Below are 19465 nucleotides of genomic sequence, written 5' to 3' on the forward strand. Positions count from 1 at the left end.
CCTTTGTAACTTGCATATCTGTGGATTAATGGTGCTAATTCTGTCTCCTCTTGAGATGTTTCCAGACATGCAGTTCTGTCAACTGTTAAATTCTTTTGTTCAGGAAATCCTGCAAGATGGTGTTAATAAATTTGACTGAGCAGGACCACAGATTCATCTGAACGTAAACTATTTTTTTAAACTGTTCCCCCTACATATACACTGGACAAGTAGAAAAACTCCACAAGCAAACATATTAGTGTGGTCTGGCTTGCCTCACCGGTTTGAAGAAGGATTCTTATCTCCAGTGCACAAATTCAAAGAGTGTATTAGCTTGGGAAGGGAACTTATCTGTCCTGCCATCCTGTATGCTAGGGGTTGGGATCTTTGTGAGTTGAAAGGATTCCCTTATGTCAGAATTTAGTACTGGCTCCATTTAAAGTTAACTTCAGTCACAACTGCAACTTTTAATGTGCCTATTTTCATATACTCTACAGTTCATATTGCAATGTTGTATTATACTCCAATCAACAGTCCATTTTCAACATTGGTGGATTTCCTAATACTGACTCTTCATTTCTGTAGAAGAAAATGAACACACACAGCAGCAAAATGCAAATCTGTTTATTTTTTCTATATCTGCTGTTTGTTCTCCTCAGTTTGGCAGTTCCACATTTAAGAACAGTTGCAGGTTATTATCTGGTATTTAAAATGTTCATCTCAGGCCTTGTCAGTTTTGGTTTTGAGTGGATGCAAAACATTGCTCATTAGTTTGCATGTGCGCACGCTGTAGCATAAATATTGTTTTTAAAATAATGCCATGATCTGCAGATTTTCTCAAGAATTAAACTTTGCAACAATGCTCAAGGAAAAGCAACGCACTGGGTTAATTAAAGAGTGGGTCTGATGTTCAGACAGAGATAATACTATAGCCTTATAGACCAAAGGTGGGGTCCTACCGGGTGATGGCTCGAGGTGAAGCGATAATGACCCCTCGTGCGGTCTATAAGTCTATTAGTAAAAAGTGGAATGTTTTAGAGTTTTGTTGGTGAAGTAAAAAATGTATTTTAATATTGAATGAAGTAAATCCACAAACTGAGTTAGTGAATTAAATGTGGTTTTATTTTGTAATATTTAAATATCAAGAATGTCATCATAAATTAAGTATTTTATTTGCAAACTTGGTTAACCTGAAGTGAGTTTAACATGAGCATACATTAGGGGTCTTGTAAAAGTAAACAGTTTATCTATAAGAAAGTGAAAGCATATTCCTGTTTGTCTAATCGCCATTCAAAATTAGTGTGCCGCCAACTATCTATGTCTAAATGCCAACAAGACCGAGATCCTTCTTATTGGTACACCTTCTCCATCCTTTCCTCTCACTCTCTGGCTGGACTCTCTTGGCCCTCCTCCTACCCCCACGTGTGCGGCTAAGAACCTCAGGGTTATCTTTGACTCTACACTTTCCTTCTCTGCACACATCTCTGACGTCTCCAAAAAGTCAAACATGTTATTGACCTCCTTAAAGGTACTCTGCCTTTCCTCTCCTTCCCTCAAAAGCTCACTGTCTCCCAAGCTCTGGTTCTCTCCAGACTGGATTATTGTAACAGCCTCTTTCTAAATCTACCTGCCTCCTCTATCTGCCCTTTACAACTAATCCATAACAGGATTGAGAGCCTTGGCCTTTGCCTCAAGCCCTGGGATTGTATCTCTCCAGCCCTGAAATCCCTTCATTGGCTCCCTGTAGATGCAAGGATTACATTTAAAACCCTCTGCACTGTCCACAAGGCTTTCTGGGGCCTGGGTCCAATATACCTGAAACTATCCCTCCGCAAATACTTCCCCTCTCGAGCCCTTTGCTGCTCTACTTCTAACTCCCTCAGGGTTAGTAGTTTTACATAGAAACAAGCTGGGGGTTGATCTCTGTCTTCGGCTGGTGCCTCCCTTTGGAACAGCCTCCCAGCCACCTTGAAACTTGAGGAAAACACTCTCCAGTTCCGGAAGCTCCTCGAGTCCTTCCTCTTTGCCTCTTCCTTTTTGCCCCTTGCCCCCTGTTGATCTGCTTCTTCTCTTGGCATTGTGCACCTGGCCACCGTCTGTCATTTGGGCCCAGGTACCTGCTCACCCTGCCACCATCATGCACTGCCTCCAGGCCACCCCCTGCACTAGGGTTCTGTATCTGTACCCATACAGTCCCCCTCCCACTTTTCTTCTGCACTGATCAGATATACCTTATCTGACTAACTTTCACCTGCCACTTGCTGGCTGCACTACCATGGTTTATTGCTCTTATTTATTTATGTATTTATGTATTTAATATTTATTCAGTTTCTCTCCTCTGCTCTGCTTTTTCCACTACCCACCCCCTTCCTAGCACTTTCCCCCTTTTTCCGTTTTTCATGCACTTGCGCATTCTTAAATGTCACTGGGCCTAGTAAGATCACTGTTTTTTCTTTTTTTCTGTTCTGCCTTGTTCCCCTCCCTTTTGCCTGGTCGCGCTCTGAAACACTTTGTGTACGAGTGCGATATAAATAAAATATCATTTCATTTCATTTTCCCATGTTTTATTTTTTGTATGATTATCTTTTTATAATGATTATGTTATGGTTTAAAATACACAAAAGAAATGTAAACTATTCACAATACTAAGTCAACATATCTAAAGCATTGAAAGAGTTAACAAAAAGAAACTAAATGAACAGGTAAAACTAAAAATCTGAACACACACATAAAACAAGCCGTTACTTTAAAATTCATCACAAGTCACTGCTCCATTAATCCCAACTTCCTACGGAACTTCAAACTCCTAATTGTTAGGGGAAAACATTTCCCCTCAAAACATCAGACCTAAAACTGATCTGGTTCAATGTAATACATGCTGAACATGTACATCCCTAAATAACAAGCTAGCTCCAACCCTAAATAAAGACACTCCGCTATAAGCTGTTTTAATGATTCAATCTCCTAAGGCATATTACAATTGCAGCAAGTTGGAGTGGGGAACTCACATTTATTTCGAGTATATCTTATTTCCCCAGTTAGGAGCAGTTTAAAATGGAACAGATTGGAGAAAAATAGATTGTATACTACAGTCCTTTATTTGGAATGGGGAAATTCCGAGATTAAAGCTCTGGAAACTTCGGCTCAAAAAAGAAAAAGGTGGCTTAAACATTCAGAATTTTTAAAGATACCACCAGGCCTTCATCCTGAGCCACATCCTTCCATTTCTAAATTGGATGATGACTGGCTCAAGCTGAAGAGGAGAGAGCAGGGCCTTTGTATGTGTGGGCCATTCAATCTACCACCAATTACAAGAGTGGGCATAGCTCTGCTTTAACAGATTTCTTACGGACAACTTGGTGGGCATATGAACTGGTAGAAATGCAGACTCTTCAATATGGTTAAATCCAAAAAATAAAATTGGGAAAGAGGTGATATTCTGAATAGATTGGTTCCTAGCTGTGATTAAGAAAGTTGGAGACTTGTTCAAAGGACAAAGCTGGAAAACATTCAGAGAACTAAAGACAGAATTCGACCTTGCAGACATTTCATATGGTGATAACAGAAAATTGAGAAGGGCAGTGAATTTGCAATCTATGAAGGATTCTCAATTGTTAACCAGTATTAGGAATTTTTGCAGGAAAGAGCACTTAGCGTCCAAGATGTCCAATTTGTTAAGTTACTTCTCACAGCCAGACCACAGAATCCTGTTGACTTGGTCATCAATTTTGAAAGAGGAAATGAACCCACAACGTTGGTCGAATGTATGTGCCAACATTAATAAAGTATCCCTGTACATTGGTGATCAGGATTGTCAAGTGAAGATACTTAACCGAGCATTCTGGACTCCGGTCCACCTTTTCAAGCTTGGTCTACTGGACACAGATACTTGTTGGCGATGTGCACAAGGACAGGGCACATTAGAGCAAATGTTGTGGGGTTGTATTAAATTGAGGAGTTTCTTGAGCGGGGTCGTGGAGGTGATGAATACTACCGTAGGTGAAGAATTGGAATACGACTTTGTAATACTCATCCTGGGTGAACGGTCTTGTTGGAAGACTTGAACAAAAATTAAATCACCTGGATTATACGAGGAGCAGCAGTACACAAAGAAATTGATATTAAAGGCTTAGAAAACAACTGACTTTTTGAATTGGCGCAACTGGCTTGAAGAAATGTACAACGTTTGTAATTATTGAATGAGTAAGTTGCATGGTGCAAAAAAGGCTTCAAGTTTTCAAAAGATTTGGGGGTCATTCTTGGATTTAAACCTGACATAGAGGGTGTTTGGCTTGAGGGCTCCAAGACAGATAAGTCGTTTTTTCATTACTTTATGTAATTCTATTGCTGAGAGGAACGTTTTCTTTGTTGCACTTTTGTATTTTACTGATTTTTGATTTGGATATTTTAGTCGAGTTCCTTGGTGAGATTTGGGGTGCGGTCCCCTTTTTTTTTCCTTTTTTTTCTTTTTTCTTTCTGGGTTGTTGATGGTTAAAGTATTTGGATTGTTATTTGTATTGTGACTGGGTTTGTATAATAGACCCACTGTTCTGATTTTTTTATAATTTGTTTTATGAAAATAATAAATGTGTGTAAAAAAAATAAAAATAAAATGGAACTTCATGAACAAGTACCTTATGTTGAAATTAGGACATTTTTCCAAGTAGCAAGGCAGTGGGTGTCACTTTTTATGGACTCCCGCCAAGCTCTTTGACTACTTAAATCTTGGGCGTGCTTCACAGGTGTCAACCCAGCTAGCTTCATACAGTCTCCTCTTAATCCAACTGGGATTCTTAATTGGTTGATCCATAGAGCAATATATTGTGTCCAGAAGCTACCCAGACCTCATAACCCATTTATTCACGTAATCACAGCTACCTCTTATGCGCAGTGCCTTTAGATCATAAAATAGGGAACAAGGTGGGGGGGATTTTGGACTTTTCCCAGCAGTAATAAAACATTCCATAAGAGTCTACTTTTGAGAGACAACACGCCAAGCTAAAAATGGTTAACCACCAATGGCACACAATCCAGAAGTCATAACACCTTGCGCCATAACCTTGCTTCCAACTTGTTCATGACCTCCCAATCTGATGCAAGTTTGGACTCCCATCCATAAATCACTTTAGGGACCCCTGTCAGGTGTTAGAATTTCACGATGTGCCTGAGTAAAAATATCCCATATTTAATGTGTAGTCTTTTCATTCTAGGAATGAGATTCTCCACTTTTGCTGCAGGAGAGACGAGGTAGGTGCCTAACGTTCTCTACTCAGAAACGGGATACCTAGCTACATGAAGCTGTTGATGGTTTCAACAAGTGAATTTTGTAAGTAGCATTTATGGCCTGACTTCCCCTTACCTTTTGAGAATGTCATCATCTTGGTCTTACTTGTATTTATGACTAGATTGTTTGCTACTGCATAGTCATATAAGGCATTCAACATCCTCTGGAACCCCAATTGGGTCTGATGGGTGGACTCATAGCCACGCAATCAATAGACTCTCTCAGGTCCAAGATATACACAGGCAGGGAGCCAACACTGAACACTGCCCAGGTGCCTCCTTCGCTGTCTAAATTACCTTTGAAATCCAATCGGATGTGGAGAAAGGAGTCAGTATAGAGGTGGTCCAACATGCTAAGGAGGCCGCAAGGGATGCCCAATTTAGACCAGCGCCGACCTCGACTGACTCGGTCAAATACTGAGGAAAAGTCAATAAAGCTAAGATAAAGCTTTGATGAGAAAGGGCCTAAAGGTTTGTACTGGAAGATATTTGGAATTGTGGCATTTAAATTAGTTCCCACCATTTTTCGAAAACCGGATTGAAATGCATCCATTATGTATTGCCCATTTATCAAATTCTCGGAGGGTCAAGGCAGAGAATATTTTTCATTGCACATCTAGCAATGTGATTGGACGATAGTTAGATGGATCGACTCTATTGCCTTTTTTGTAGATTGGGAGCACAGACAGTATTTTCGAGGAGTCTGGGGTTCTACCGAGATGAATCACATTAGTAAATAGAGCACATAGTATGGATGACCACAGAGCTGGCAATTATTTTGGTGTACAATTAGAAAGGCCATTGGGCTCCCGTGACCGGTAGTTGCCAGCTCTCTTGATCAGAAGAGGCATGTCATAATCAAACTGCAATTACCATTTAGTTTCCCTGAGAGAAACCTCCACTTCTGTGCACTGACCCCCAGCATAGAGCTCCTCAAAGTACACAACCCATGAATCCTGGGAAACTGGATTCATTTGTAATTCTATCTGTTCCCTCTCTGTGCTATTAATTGGGTACAAGACATCCCACCATCGTTTTTCTCTCATAATATTCAACATTGCTTCTGCATCTCTCCGGGTCAGGACATGGCGTTGCTGCATTATGTAATTTGATTATTTCTGCTTAATTAGCATGCATGTTTTAATTGCTTGGACAAGCATTCTTTTATTTGTGTGGTCTTCTTTACTGTCCCTAATGTTTCTAAGTTCCCTTCTCTGATCCTTTTTCATGTTAGAGACCTTGATTTACAAATCTGAGCAAGGACGTGCCATGATACAAGTCATAATGTCATGCTTACCGAATGTCACCTTGGCACTAACATCACAATCACTGGAATAGAAAGTATGAGAGATCTATTTATCCAAAAGGTTGAAAGGCTGCCATTACCATGCCTGTGTGAAATATGTTATATTGATGTCATGATTTGCATCTTGAAGTACCCCAAGATAACGTTGATATATCTTTTTGTGTTTTAGCCAGACCATTGACATACCTGGCTCATAGATGGTCGTTTTTAACTATGTGGATATTAATTAAAATATGTTTCTTTTGATACCTACGTTTTTGTGATTAATGCAGCTATGTGAAACTAATAATCACTTATAGGAATACCCACCCCGCCGACAAGTGTGTAGGGAAGTTGGGTAGCTAGTGGTGTTTCTGTGCTCCTTAAATGTTAGAGACCTTTACATCGAAAACATGAAGGCGTGACACTCTCTTGTTTTTAGAGTTGGTCTGTAATAAGGAGTGCTTCTCTTTCATAAAATCATTTACGGTAAGATGGGATAGAATACAATTGCTCTCATCCCATGTCAAGTCCAACAATTTGTCCCTAACAGAAGCAATAGATCTGGATATGCAGATGTAGGGGGGCATTTGCCCACGTTGCCAGTCCCTTCAAATCCGCAGAACGTTTCCGTTCAGTTGGGTTAAGTTCCATTTATTTAAAAAGGGCACCCACAACAGGCGACTGCTCTCTTTAGTCTGGGCAATTCCATTAAGCAAGGGCAACTCCTCTACCTCTAGAGAGGGGTTATAGGTGTTAAAATATCCTGCTAGCAAAAGGGCATCCTTGTGAGCATGATCCCTTCAACCCTCAATACAATAGGAATAGCTCTTTGGGAAAAAGCCTGTGCAGGTCTTTTTAGGGTTACCATAGATATTAACAAAAATGATCTCCAAGAGAGAAAAGACCCCACGAAATGTGCATTCTATCGCCAGGAAGCCCGCAACATCTCCCTGTGTTGCGCTCTGAAACACTTGTGTACGAGCGTGATACAAATAAAATATCATATCATATCATCTTCTCTCCATTCTTTCGGTCTACATTATTACTTATAGCATTTACGAGCAGAGGCCTAGACAGGGTGGGGCATGAGCGGGCAAGGCCCACCCAAAATCTGTAAATGCCCACTCGGCACCGCTGTGTGGGCATTTACAAAGGTTAATGTCACTGCAGTGGGCCCAACTACATAGGTTCAGTCCCCACTTGTTAGGCAATTCTGGCTACTGCTCTGTTTAGGAGGCCCCCAGCAAGTCGACCTTGAGGCTCCTGTATTTTCTCAAACACGTTAAAACCATCAAGCATCGCATTCCCCGTCAACCAGGTTTCCTGAAGGATAATCACATGCTAATCCAGCAGAACTTCACATACAACAGTGTTTGTACCCAACAGGACATGACCTCTAGCGTTCCGTGAAATTATTTTTATATTCTGCACTGATCTAACGGTTGTGTGGCATTCCTTTTCGACAGGGTTTATCGTTAGAAAGGACTGTGGCTGGTTCATACACACCATAACTGATCTGTACTCCACACCTCTCCCACCCATGTATTGGTTGCATGATGACTAACTCCTACCTTCCCTCAAGACCCAAACGTTTTAATTCACAATCACATTGTGTATTACAGGATGGGTTCTGCAGCAAATAATCTTGATGGAATGCAATATCGTAAACCATGTCCCTGAAAATTTCAGACTTCGCTAAAAGCATGTCTTTGATCACCCGCAATAGAATATGCAACGAAACGAGGTCCACTCTAGACAAAAATACAACCAGGTCAATGTCACGCGAATTGACAAGCCTAAGAGTGGGAATCCTGTATAGCAGGGCTAGAATTTTGTATCTGTTGAGGAGAGGTTTTATTTTGTCGAGTAAAATGAATTCCAAAGTCAGCCAAGGAACCGGCTCCCGCTTAGTGCCTGATGTGCCATTCAGACTCTGCTTCCATCGATTGTCCATGTCAAGGCCGTAAACCTGACAGATTAACTGAACCAAGTGATCAGAGTAATTCTAATTGGTGGTAGCCAATCATTTTATGCATTCACCAGGCTTATGGTTTTCATCTTTGTTTAAGGAAGAAGCCTACTGGGGACCAGCTCCACCACAGGGACAGATGCATGTTTGTGAGGCCTGGGGCCTTGTCCTGATGCTACCCGTTGTTCTCAGTATTAACATGATTTAATGAATAAAGAACGTTTGGGTTATCAGCTGTTTCACAGGATGGCCTAAGATTCTGGGCCATACTTCTGCTTTTACTCGACTGCTTTTTATCCCACTGGCTCAATTCTGTAGTGGAATTTCCCTGTACCTCATGAAGGGTCAGCACCCTCAGAAATTTTCGAGAATATTTCTTATTAGGGATGCCCCTCTTTTGATTTTTCAATTTTTTCTCTACTTTCACCCCAGTTCTTTTAGGTGTAGGATTCTGGACGTGGTCGAGTGAGGGAAGAGATAACTGCTCAATAATTTCACACAGGTCTTCAATGGATTTGCCTTGAGTAGCACTGATATCAATTTCCATAGACGACGACCCGTGTACCAGACAGCGAGCATGGAGGACAAGTGGATCTCCCAAGTTAATCATAACAGTTTTGGCATTCTGTGGGTGGGACTCAGCCCCAGAGATCACGTACATAAAATAAGGAGTCCAAGTTCTCCTGTAATTATGATCAAACCTGCCGAGCGTTGTTTGGTTTGGTTTGGTTTCAACTTCGAAATAGAGGTAATTAATAGATTCTTCGCTGAAATAAACGTTGCACCCAGGTTGCCAATCTCTTCCAGAGTCGCCGAAGCTAAGGAACTCCTATATTTTGAGGGGGAAGAAATCGAGTACTGATGTGGTACAGAGTCTGCAAACATTTCTGAGGAATTGGAGGGGTGTTAGTGATTCAGAAAAAATGTTCACCACTAAGGGGGGGGAGACCTGCAACTGACATCCTGGAAATTTAAAGGTAAGACACTAACCACGAGGTGGAAGACCTCTTGCTGGGCTATGACCAATGGAATCATATTGCTTAGGATTACTGAAACAGTATTCAAAGCCAACACAATCTCAGCACCCAGGTCATTCCTCGCCTCTTTTTTGAAGAAATCTTCAATTGTTCTCTGACATCAGGACACCAATTTGTCTGAAACAGTGATTGACAGGTCGGTATCAAGACACATATTACTGCCGGACCCACCGGCAAGGGATGTCATGGACGCTCCCATTGCTGCTTCGCTTGCCAGGTTCCTACTTCGACTGTAAATGATACATGGGGAAACAGGACACGTTTCTATTAATGGCTCTCCCAAAAGAAAGGATCACTTTTACACTGCATATCTGGGCACAGCTTTAATACGGGACACCAAAGTACTCATAGCTGTCTGAAGACAATGGGCCCTCGGCCCTTCCTGTCCCTGACTGCCCAGACTGCACTCGTCCACAGCACTCCGCAACTAGTGCTGGTGTACTAATGTATACTGTTGTACAAACTGGCAGAAGTATGCAATTGTATGTAAATATATGCACCGGTCCCATAGAATGACAGCACACCATGAGTAGCACCAAAAAGCAGGAAGAGCCACTGATGCTACGTGATGCGGCACTGGGCATCAGGCACCTACTCCTGGTGGGTTGCTAACACTCATGTGCTTGTTCGCCTCTTAGCCCTGCTCACCTTGCCACTCTGCGACGTGGCTTCTCCTTACACTGCACCACCACTTTGTGCCAAGCAAACCTCTACTCCACGTTCTGGTCATGGCCGGTCTGATAAAGGTCCAAACAGGTGAAACTGAAACAGGGGAAGATGGCGGAATAAGGACCGGCGGGCAAGGCAGCAGCGCCTGCAGGCTCCCTTGAGTAAAGGACCTTTGGGCGTTGCTGTCATTCCGACGTTTTAGCTTTCCCTCTGCTGTGTTAAATTGAATGTTTCTGAGAAAAACGTCCTCCCTACGGGGAAGTTTCTTGTAGAAAGAAACCCTGCCTGGAAATTGCATTGCGGTTTCACTGTCTGCTTTTGAAGTCAGAATGTTCACAATGCAGTCAATACCAGTAGTTATTGACTTCTTTCCGAACATTCCGATTGATTGAGAGGTGATCAATAACGATGGCCTTGTCCTAGCATTTTAAAATTAGCTTTCAAAGTGGAATAATTTACTTGACATCTGTTTGTTGCTCTGGGGACAATACTGTGTTTGCGTTCTATTCGGGTAGAAGCATACTTGAGACACACGTCAATTGGGGTGGAAATCATCATAAGTGTGATTGTAATGGTCAAAACATGTGGTCTCTCATTGTGAGTGTGGTGGCAATGGTAAACGTGCTGCATGTTAAATACCTATTAAATATGTTCTAATTATGGGTTGGGATCGTATAGTGTGCATATGGCATGGGGTACATAAAAAGTACTGAATGTGTTAAACATGAATTATCTACCACACGCAGAATCTTTTATCTACCATATATCGTAAATATCCCATGTGATTCCTAATTAGGTGGTATTTGCAAAAAGGGATGGAATTTAAAATACCAAGGGCATCATAAGTGTGGTGGTAAAATATCTGTAATGGATAAAATGCATCCTAATTATTAAATAAGTTAGGAGTACATAGACTATTTATGAAACGGGGGAAATGGATACTACTTCATGGGGTAAATAATCCATAGTTACCCAGTGCGGTATTTACTGTATATCCCATGCAGCAAACATCACATGTAATTCCAACTCGGAGCTGGCTGGTATTTTAAAAATGAGAGGTGTTTAGAATACCCCGTTTTACCCTTACCATCATAATGAGGCCACACCAAACTAATGACGAGCTGGGATCAGATGGGATGTTTAGCACATGGAATACACAGCAAGTGCTACATGGGGATACATAACACCTATTTAGTCCATGCATGCAATACTTTCTAGGTCGCCCAGGCAGTGCAAATTCCACGTGGTTGCAACTCATAATTAAGTAGTGCTTTTAAAACAATTGACGTTCTAAATAACATAGTATGGTCAGAGGTGGACTGGGAACCAAAGGAGGCCCTGGAAATAATGTTCAAAGTGGCCCCAAATTGCACATTTTCAGCAAGCCCAACCCTTTTCCTATCAAAAAATGCGGAAATACCACACAAAAGAGGCCCAGGGTGCTGAGGCCTACCGGGAAATATGGAGAGTTCCCCATAAGTCAGTCTGCCCCGTCATATGGTTTTACCACTGCACACTCACACCAATGCACATGTTATATGACTGTAGACAAAACCTGTTTTATGTGCATTAGAGCAATCCTGCCACATGTTTGGCTGTTAAAGCAGGTGTGCACTCTTACTGCATGCTACCTTCAAATGTGGCCCTCCGGGAGCTTCCTTGGTATGTTAATATGTGACTCTGGCATTGGGTGGCATTGTGACTAAAACTGTTGAATGTGAGCAGTTTCCGCATGTTCATGTAAAATGCTGGCTGTCATTTTGTAAAAAGACAAAGGGCTGGATTACGACCCTCGCGGTAGGGGGTTAATGGCGCCGGTAGAGCTGCCGGCACCGTTAACCTCCTACCGCCTCATTACGAGGTCTGCTCGCGGGTCCCACCAAGGACGCCTGGTAAAACCAGGTGTCCTTAGCGGGTCCAGCGAGCAGCCCAGGATGCTAACAACAGGCCTGCCATTAACAGGCCCGTTGTTAGCATCCTCCCCATTCCCATTGAGCCCTGTGGGGGCTCAAATGGTAATTGGGATGTACCGGGTCCGGTGTACCGGGTCCAGGTTCCCTGAATGGGGATATACCGGGCCCTCCAAGGTTGGAATGGCCCGCTATTTCCCCATTCAGGGAACCCGGACCCGAGTTTGGGGGTAGACATGCCCTTACTAAGGGCATGGCTACCTCCAAACTCGTAATGAGGCCCAAAACCTTGAAATCAAACTTTTTCTAACATGCCCATGATTAATCATTGGCATAACATTGGCTAATGATCCCGAACCAGGATACTTTCCATCATCTGACTGCATAATGCACGTCTTCGGTATGTGACTATGCTTTGAAAGAAGCCCTGGCTGAGCAACCATGCAATCCCCTTGCTGTAAAGATGCAAGACGCCGCCTTACCTGTTGATGAGGCGCACATGCTAACATTCTCATTACTCCTCAATAAAGAATCTGCGGAGAAAAGCCCAAACAGCGGTGTTAGTGCATTTTATCAATGTATGTACTCTTTCTAGACAAATCATGATCTTAACAACTAGTACATACCATCATTATCACCTGATTGTTTACTTGTTGCATCTCACACACAAAACCAAGGCGGGGGGCCTGGGGGAAGCAAGTCAAATGTTCATGTCTATTAATCTTGGCACTGTAGATAGTTACCGTGGCAGAGCACAACGCTTATAGAGAGGACTCAGATTTACAGAACTGCCCCTCTTCCTGAGGCCTTACCTTAGGGAATTCTGGAGTGCAGCCTATCAAAAGGAAAGGAAAATAGTGCCTAGCTAGCCAACCACTCTGCGCTATAATCCTTTTCGGTTTCAATTTAGATTTAGAGTTGGTTGGCTGACCTCGGTGGCAAGGATGCATTGCATTCACCTTGTGCCCTGGATTATAGTGAGGATGTGGTGAGGTTTTGGGCTGTTGTTTGCACTGAAAAATATTCACCCGGGTGGAATGCAGAATGAATTACCAAAATATTAAACCAACAAATGATTAAAAAGACTGAATATGATCAAAGTCTGATACTTTCATTTTATTTAATCAGGGTTGGACCATGCAAACCTAAAAACACACATTAAAACGATATTTGTATGTTTGTGTGTCAGGCATCAATATAGACACTCAAAACCACTATGGTCGACTGGTTTCTGCAATATTGCTGTTGCATTTGTCAGGACCTAGTGAGAACCAGAGTGAAGCCCAATCCATAAAAAAACACACTGGAAGGGAGTGACCGTGGATGTCAATTAGGGGGATCCCGGGGTCCCATATGCTACCCCTAGAAAGCTCCTTACTAGCCCGGGACTGTGTCTGCGTACCCTGGAATACCGGCACACATACATGTATATGAAACAGTGATTTATTGTTCACTGAAAAACATTCTGATTGGTCAGTTCGTGTAGGAGGGCACGTTTTAATGTAAAAGAGGCCAGAATCTATACTATGACAACAATGAGAAATGTTATAGCAGCCGGAAATGTGAAGGTAGTTGGCTTGATGAAGTATAGAAGGAATGAAAGGGCCCTAATAATTAATTCATAGAAGGAGGTCTGGTGGTAAGCCATAAAGGTAATAATCAATGCATTAAAGCATGTATTGGCAGAGCCAAAGTGTCAGGTTCTGTTAATGAGAGTGTGAGATGTATTCATAAATCCTTCCCCTCTCAGTTTGCAGAGCCAGACCTATTGGCTTTGCCAATGTTTGCTTTGTAGATGTGCATGTCCTTCATTATATCTGCCAAAGTGCAAGCTTCCCTGTTTGCTCTGAAGTCCTATTTCTGTTTCTATTTATCTGACCAACACTCATCAGCAGGTCCCACGAATCAGCCAGGCCTCATTTGCATACACGTGAACACCTGTCAATTAGATTAATCGCTAACACTTTATTATTGTAAATTATGTTACATTTTTACACAAGATGGATTTCAAAGAATTGAGTGGAGAGAGGTGAGTGGATACATAACAGAGTGAAAAATAGTGCTTTAAATGCCAATCTGTTCTACTTTGGAAAAGCTTTTCTGTACCATACATCGATTGGAACTACAAAATGAGCCTTTAACAGCCCCAGTTGCTGTACTCCCCACAAGATCAATACAGCTTAATGAAAACAATTACACTATTTTACAAAAACACTAACCTGTAAGTCTAAATGTTCTTTGATAATATAAAAGCATGATTGATTCACTATATGCATCATTATGTATTGCAGCTCAAAGCTTTCCCGCGCAAGGAAAAAGAACACTGACTAGACACATTATCACAGAGCGGTCAACTACAAATACATTATAACAATGTGAGGCATAGTATATCATTCCAAGATGGTGTCTGACACATTATCACAGAGCGGTCAACCACAAATACATTATAACAATGTGAGGCGTAGTATACCATTCCAAGATGGTGTCTGACACATTATCACAGAGCGGTCAACCACAAATACATTATAACAATGTGAGGCGTAGTATACCATTCCAAGATGGTGTCTGACACATTATCACAGAGCGGTCAACCACAAATACATTATAACAATGTGAGGCGTAGTATACCATTCCAAGATGGTGTCTGTGAAATCATGATTTAATTAAATTGCATTAGCCCAACATAATCTACTCTCTGCTTGACAGGGAATCTTATTGTTATGGATTGTGAGCCATTATTATAGTGTTTAACTCTACTACAATGTAGCACCAAAGTTCAACAAACATTAATGTAGCAGGCAGCATGGAAACTACAACAACTCTTTATCACTTGATTATGCAGGATGTGGTCATCCATGACCGGTGCAATCCCTCCCTGTTGTAAAGAACATTGATATCCACATCCTCGCAGCACCCTCATGAGTTGGAGCTGTCGTAGTTCAGGCCATTTGCAACAAGTGGCCAGGAAAAGTAACTTTTCACAATGATTTTCTACACTTACACACTTGCAATATCATCTACAAAATGTCCATGTGGCAACGCCCTATTCTGACCAGAAGGACAACAAATGTCTTCTATGCATTATGCCGGAGCTCCATAATGCTAGAATAGTCGAAGGACATGCTAAACCCTTCAGAGATGAGAATCAACCACAGAAACTTCCCAAAAAACAGTGGAAAGTACCAAAAGAAAATAAATATCCAATCAAGTTTCTATAAAAATATACAACTTAATCCTAAAAATAATCAAAATTCCTAAAAGCACACATCTTCAACAACATTGTACAGAAAATAAAGATTAGGTATGTATTTAGATAACCAGGCTGAACACTCTGGCAATTGTAAGGCGCAAAGGAAAAAATAAGCAAAAAGATATTGTGGGGTTTAATGATAGACCAGGCATATGAGAGGAGAAGCAGGTTTAAGCATCCAATTTGAAATACATTTTTTCGGATGGGAAGGCACACTAGAGAAAAATGACAGTATAAAACCTTAACACAGCGAAGGGGCCTGGTCAGTGAAAATATGTGTCTTGCTGAAAATGACACAAAGAAGTATGTGAAGAGGGAAAAGGCAGATTGTTGGGTGAGAGCCAAAAACTGGCCTGTGTCATTGAAACTACCACAAATTAAAATGCAGTGCACCCTGAAAATTAAGCAATACATGGAACATTATAAAATGAAAAATGCCCATTGTGAACAAACAGAATGAACAGAAGCCTTTCACTTTCAGTTTGCCACCCAAATTAATAAAATGCTGCACATGGAATCGAATGCAATCATTGCAAATGCTATTTTGTTTTCAGATTCATATGTAAATCGCTAATGAGTACAAGACGGACAAATGCTTCCAGTTGCGGGGCAGAATTTGCAAGTGAATTCCCGCATGGCATATCTGGGGGGCTCCTTATCTAGAAGGGGGATCTCTTTGAGGCTCCTGCATGCTAGGTTGCTAGGCAGCCCGACCAACACAGAGCCAGCCCTTGGTGGGCGAAATATGTTTAAAAAAATACACTTTTAGTTTTGAATTGTGGTCAACTCAAGATTACAAGAAAAAAATGTCAGATGCCAGCAGGGCCTCATGATTTCAGAGGGCAGAGGTGAGCCATCTGCTGCCAGATAAGACTCTCTTCAGCCATCAGCTCTCAAATAACAAAAGGCTAATGTTTTTACCTGAGCCTTAAATCAACATTTAGCCCAGAGACTGGAAAGGCTCTGAACCATGTCATTTTAAGGAAATGAGACCAAGAACCAAAAAATAAACTGTTACTTATATGTATAACTATATGCTCATGGCTTTACATCTCAAATTTCATTTTATTTAATAATTTTGAAACTGTAAGAACTATGGCAATTGTAAGGTGCAAAGGAAAAAATAAGCAAAAAGATATTGTGGGGTTTAATGATAGCCCCAGCATATGAGAGGAGAGGCAGGTTTATGCATCCAATTTGAAATACATTCTTTCGGATGGGAAGGCACACTAGAGAAAAATGACAGTCATAAAACCTTAACACAGCGAAGGGGTCTGGTCAGTGGAAATATGTGTCTTGCTGAAAATGGCACAAAGAAGTATGTGAAGAGGGAAAAGGCAGATTGTTGGGTGAGAGCCAAAAATGGGCCTGTGTCATTGAAACTACCACACATTAAAATGCAGTGCACCCTGAAAATTAAGTGAATACAGGGAACATTATAACATGAAAAATGCCCATTGTGAACAAACAGAATGAACAGAAGCCTTTCACTTTCAGTTTGCCACCCGAATGAATAGAATGCTGCACAGGGAAACAAATGCAATCATTGCAAATGTTGTTTTGTTTTCAAATTCATGTGTAAATCTCTTATGAGTAGAAGACGGACAAATGCTTCCAGTTGCGGGGAAGAATTTGCAAGTGACTTCCCACATGGCAGATCTGGGGGGCTCCTTATCTAGAAGGGAGATCTCTTTGAGGCTCCTGTATGCTAGGTTGCTAGGTAGCCCGACCAACGCAGAGCCATTCCTTGGTGGGTGAAAATCTTTTAAAATATACACTTTTAGATTTGAAATGTGTTCAACTCAAGATTACAAGAAAGAAATGTCAGATGCCAGCAGGGCCTCATGATTTCAGAGGGCAGAGGTGAGCCATCTGCGGCCGGATAAGACTCTCTTCAGCCATCAGCTCTCAAATAACAAAAGGCTAATGTTTTTACCCCACCCTAAAATAAACATTTAGCCCAGAGACTGAAAAGGCTCTGAACCATGTGATTTTAGGGAAATGAGACCAAGAACCAAAAATGGAACTTTTACTAATATGTATAACTACATGCTCATGGATTTACATCTCAAATGTCATTTTATTTAATAATTTTGAAACCGTAAGAACTATGGCATTGTGATAGATGTCAATTTTAGAGCTACATTTCAGGCAATGGTATTAAAGTGATTTTCATTCTAATGATATTTGGGGCATTATAGTGACATTACATAATGTGTTTCTAGCTGCCTCAAAAATGCTATAGATCTGAAGGTTGGGGAGCTAATGGCTTGTTAAATTAGTTATTTGATTATGAAATTTCATATTCCCACCTAAGTTAGTTTAAACCATAGCGTGCCCGTGCAATAAAATACTGAAATGAAAGTAATCTCACCAATTCATCATGAATTGGGAACAATTAATATCTATATTCCATGGCATGTATTAGTAAATTACTAACATTTGCCATGTGGGGACTTTTTGAAGGAAAAAGTTGTCATGGAAAAACTTGTAAATGATAGAAGGTGTGCACCTCTCCACTTCACTTCAATCAGGGGACTCCAAGGGCCTATCAGGGCAGAGAAGGGTTGGCTCTGGGGATGAAGAAGAGAGAATAACCCTCCAATGAAAAAGTGACCACCAATTAACTGGCACCTTCTAATTGTAATTATTGCATGTGTGTCTTAGATATTAAAAATAATTTGCTCTATGCAGAAGGGAACAAACAGACAAAGAAAGAACAAGAAGGAGAAAAAGGAGAACTGCTAAACATCTTGAAGGAGAACTGCCCTGAATTCACCTGGGGGTATCCTGAGACAGCTGCACGTCCTGACTTGGTTGGAGAGGCCTACAATTGAGAGGCCTTGAACTTTACATGATAGAGAGAAACTGGGCACTGATTCTTAAGGAGAGCCAGATGAGGGATGAAAGCAGGTGACGATCTCTGACTGAAGTGACCAGACCCTGTGCTGTCCAAAGAGGAGTCCTGTCTTCATTGAGCACCCCAAAACAGAGGTTCAATGTAAACAGAATTGAACCATTTGAAATTAAGTGTTTGGGGGATCTAGCTGTCTTAATATCTTCCCTTCATAGTGGGTGGGGTTGAGTGGGGCAAATTGTGTAGACCCTTAGCATATTTGACTGAATATTAATTTAATGAACTCCCAAATAGATTGACGGAGGGGGGAGTGTGGAGGAGTTCTAAACCCCCAACCTTATTCCTAGCAGAATTTAAGTTATACTCACATAAGGTAATTCGGATGTCCTTGTCACACAAAGAAATTGATAATGGTCACCATTCCCGAACCTTGCCTGTAAAACAGAAAGGTGTTCTTGCCTAAAACGAAATTGATAATTCTCACCATTCCCAAACCTTGTCTTTCAAACAAAAAGGTCCTTGTTCATAAAAAATGAAATTCCCTACTGATACCCCTTTTCACAACTTGATTTTAAACAAAAAGGTATACTTATCCTAAACCGATACGTTTTAGGATAAAATTCCTTAAACCTCTTATTTCCTTGGATGCTCTGAGTATTGTTACGAAGCAGATTTGAGCTCCTTGACGATCTCAACATTTAGCATTTTATACATTTTTAGCACCTTGGGGAACCCATTGTAATATATTTCAAGGTGTGACATTATCTCAATTTTATTGATCTTGACTTAGGCATCTATTGAAATTAGCTGTTTTAACCTTCTTAAACAAATTTGCACATGTATTTTCAATGACATTGATTAGAAGCTGCACATAGCACTTTATCCCGTGCCTAATCCTACATTTCCTGACTGCCCCTGCGATGCGCACCTGTGTGATGGGATTGGGTGGCACCACAGGATTTAACTGGCCCACGTAAGCACGGCCGATCTGCTTGGGTGTTCAGCTTCCTACGATGCTTTGACTATTGTTGCGAAGCAGATTTGCGCTCCTTGACAGTCTCCACATTTAGCATTTTATGAATTTTTAGCACCTTGGGGAACCCACTGTAATATATTTCAGGGTGTGACATTATCTGCCTAATCCTACATTTCCCGACTCCCCCTGCGACGCGCACTCGTGCAATGGGATTGGGTGGCACCACAGGATTTAACTGGCCTGTGTC

At 41.4% G+C, this 19465-nt stretch overlaps 1 protein-coding gene across 2 annotated transcripts in view; it reads right to left on the reverse strand.

Annotated features, from left to right (window-relative positions):
- UMOD (uromodulin) overlaps window positions 1-19465 on the reverse strand; it is a 248946-nt gene that overhangs the window by 184946 nt on the left and 44535 nt on the right. Inside the window, exons 1-2 of one of the 2 annotated variants that reach the window (XM_069647170.1) lie at window positions 18611-18631; window positions 12618-12668 (exon numbers count right to left, since the gene is read on the reverse strand). In XM_069647170.1, the coding sequence (XP_069503271.1) occupies window positions 12618-12636 (19 nt within the window). In that variant the 5' untranslated portion in view covers window positions 12637-12668; window positions 18611-18631. Of the gene's footprint in view, window positions 1-12617; window positions 12669-18610; window positions 18632-19465 lie in introns of those variants that run through there. The other variant, XM_069647169.1, reaches the window with a different exon arrangement.

Source organism: Ambystoma mexicanum, chromosome 2q (genome assembly GCF_040938575.1).
Source record: "Ambystoma mexicanum isolate Mex_15411 chromosome 2q, UKY_AmexF1_1, whole genome shotgun sequence".
Lineage (NCBI taxonomy): Eukaryota > Metazoa > Chordata > Amphibia > Caudata > Ambystomatidae > Ambystoma > Ambystoma mexicanum.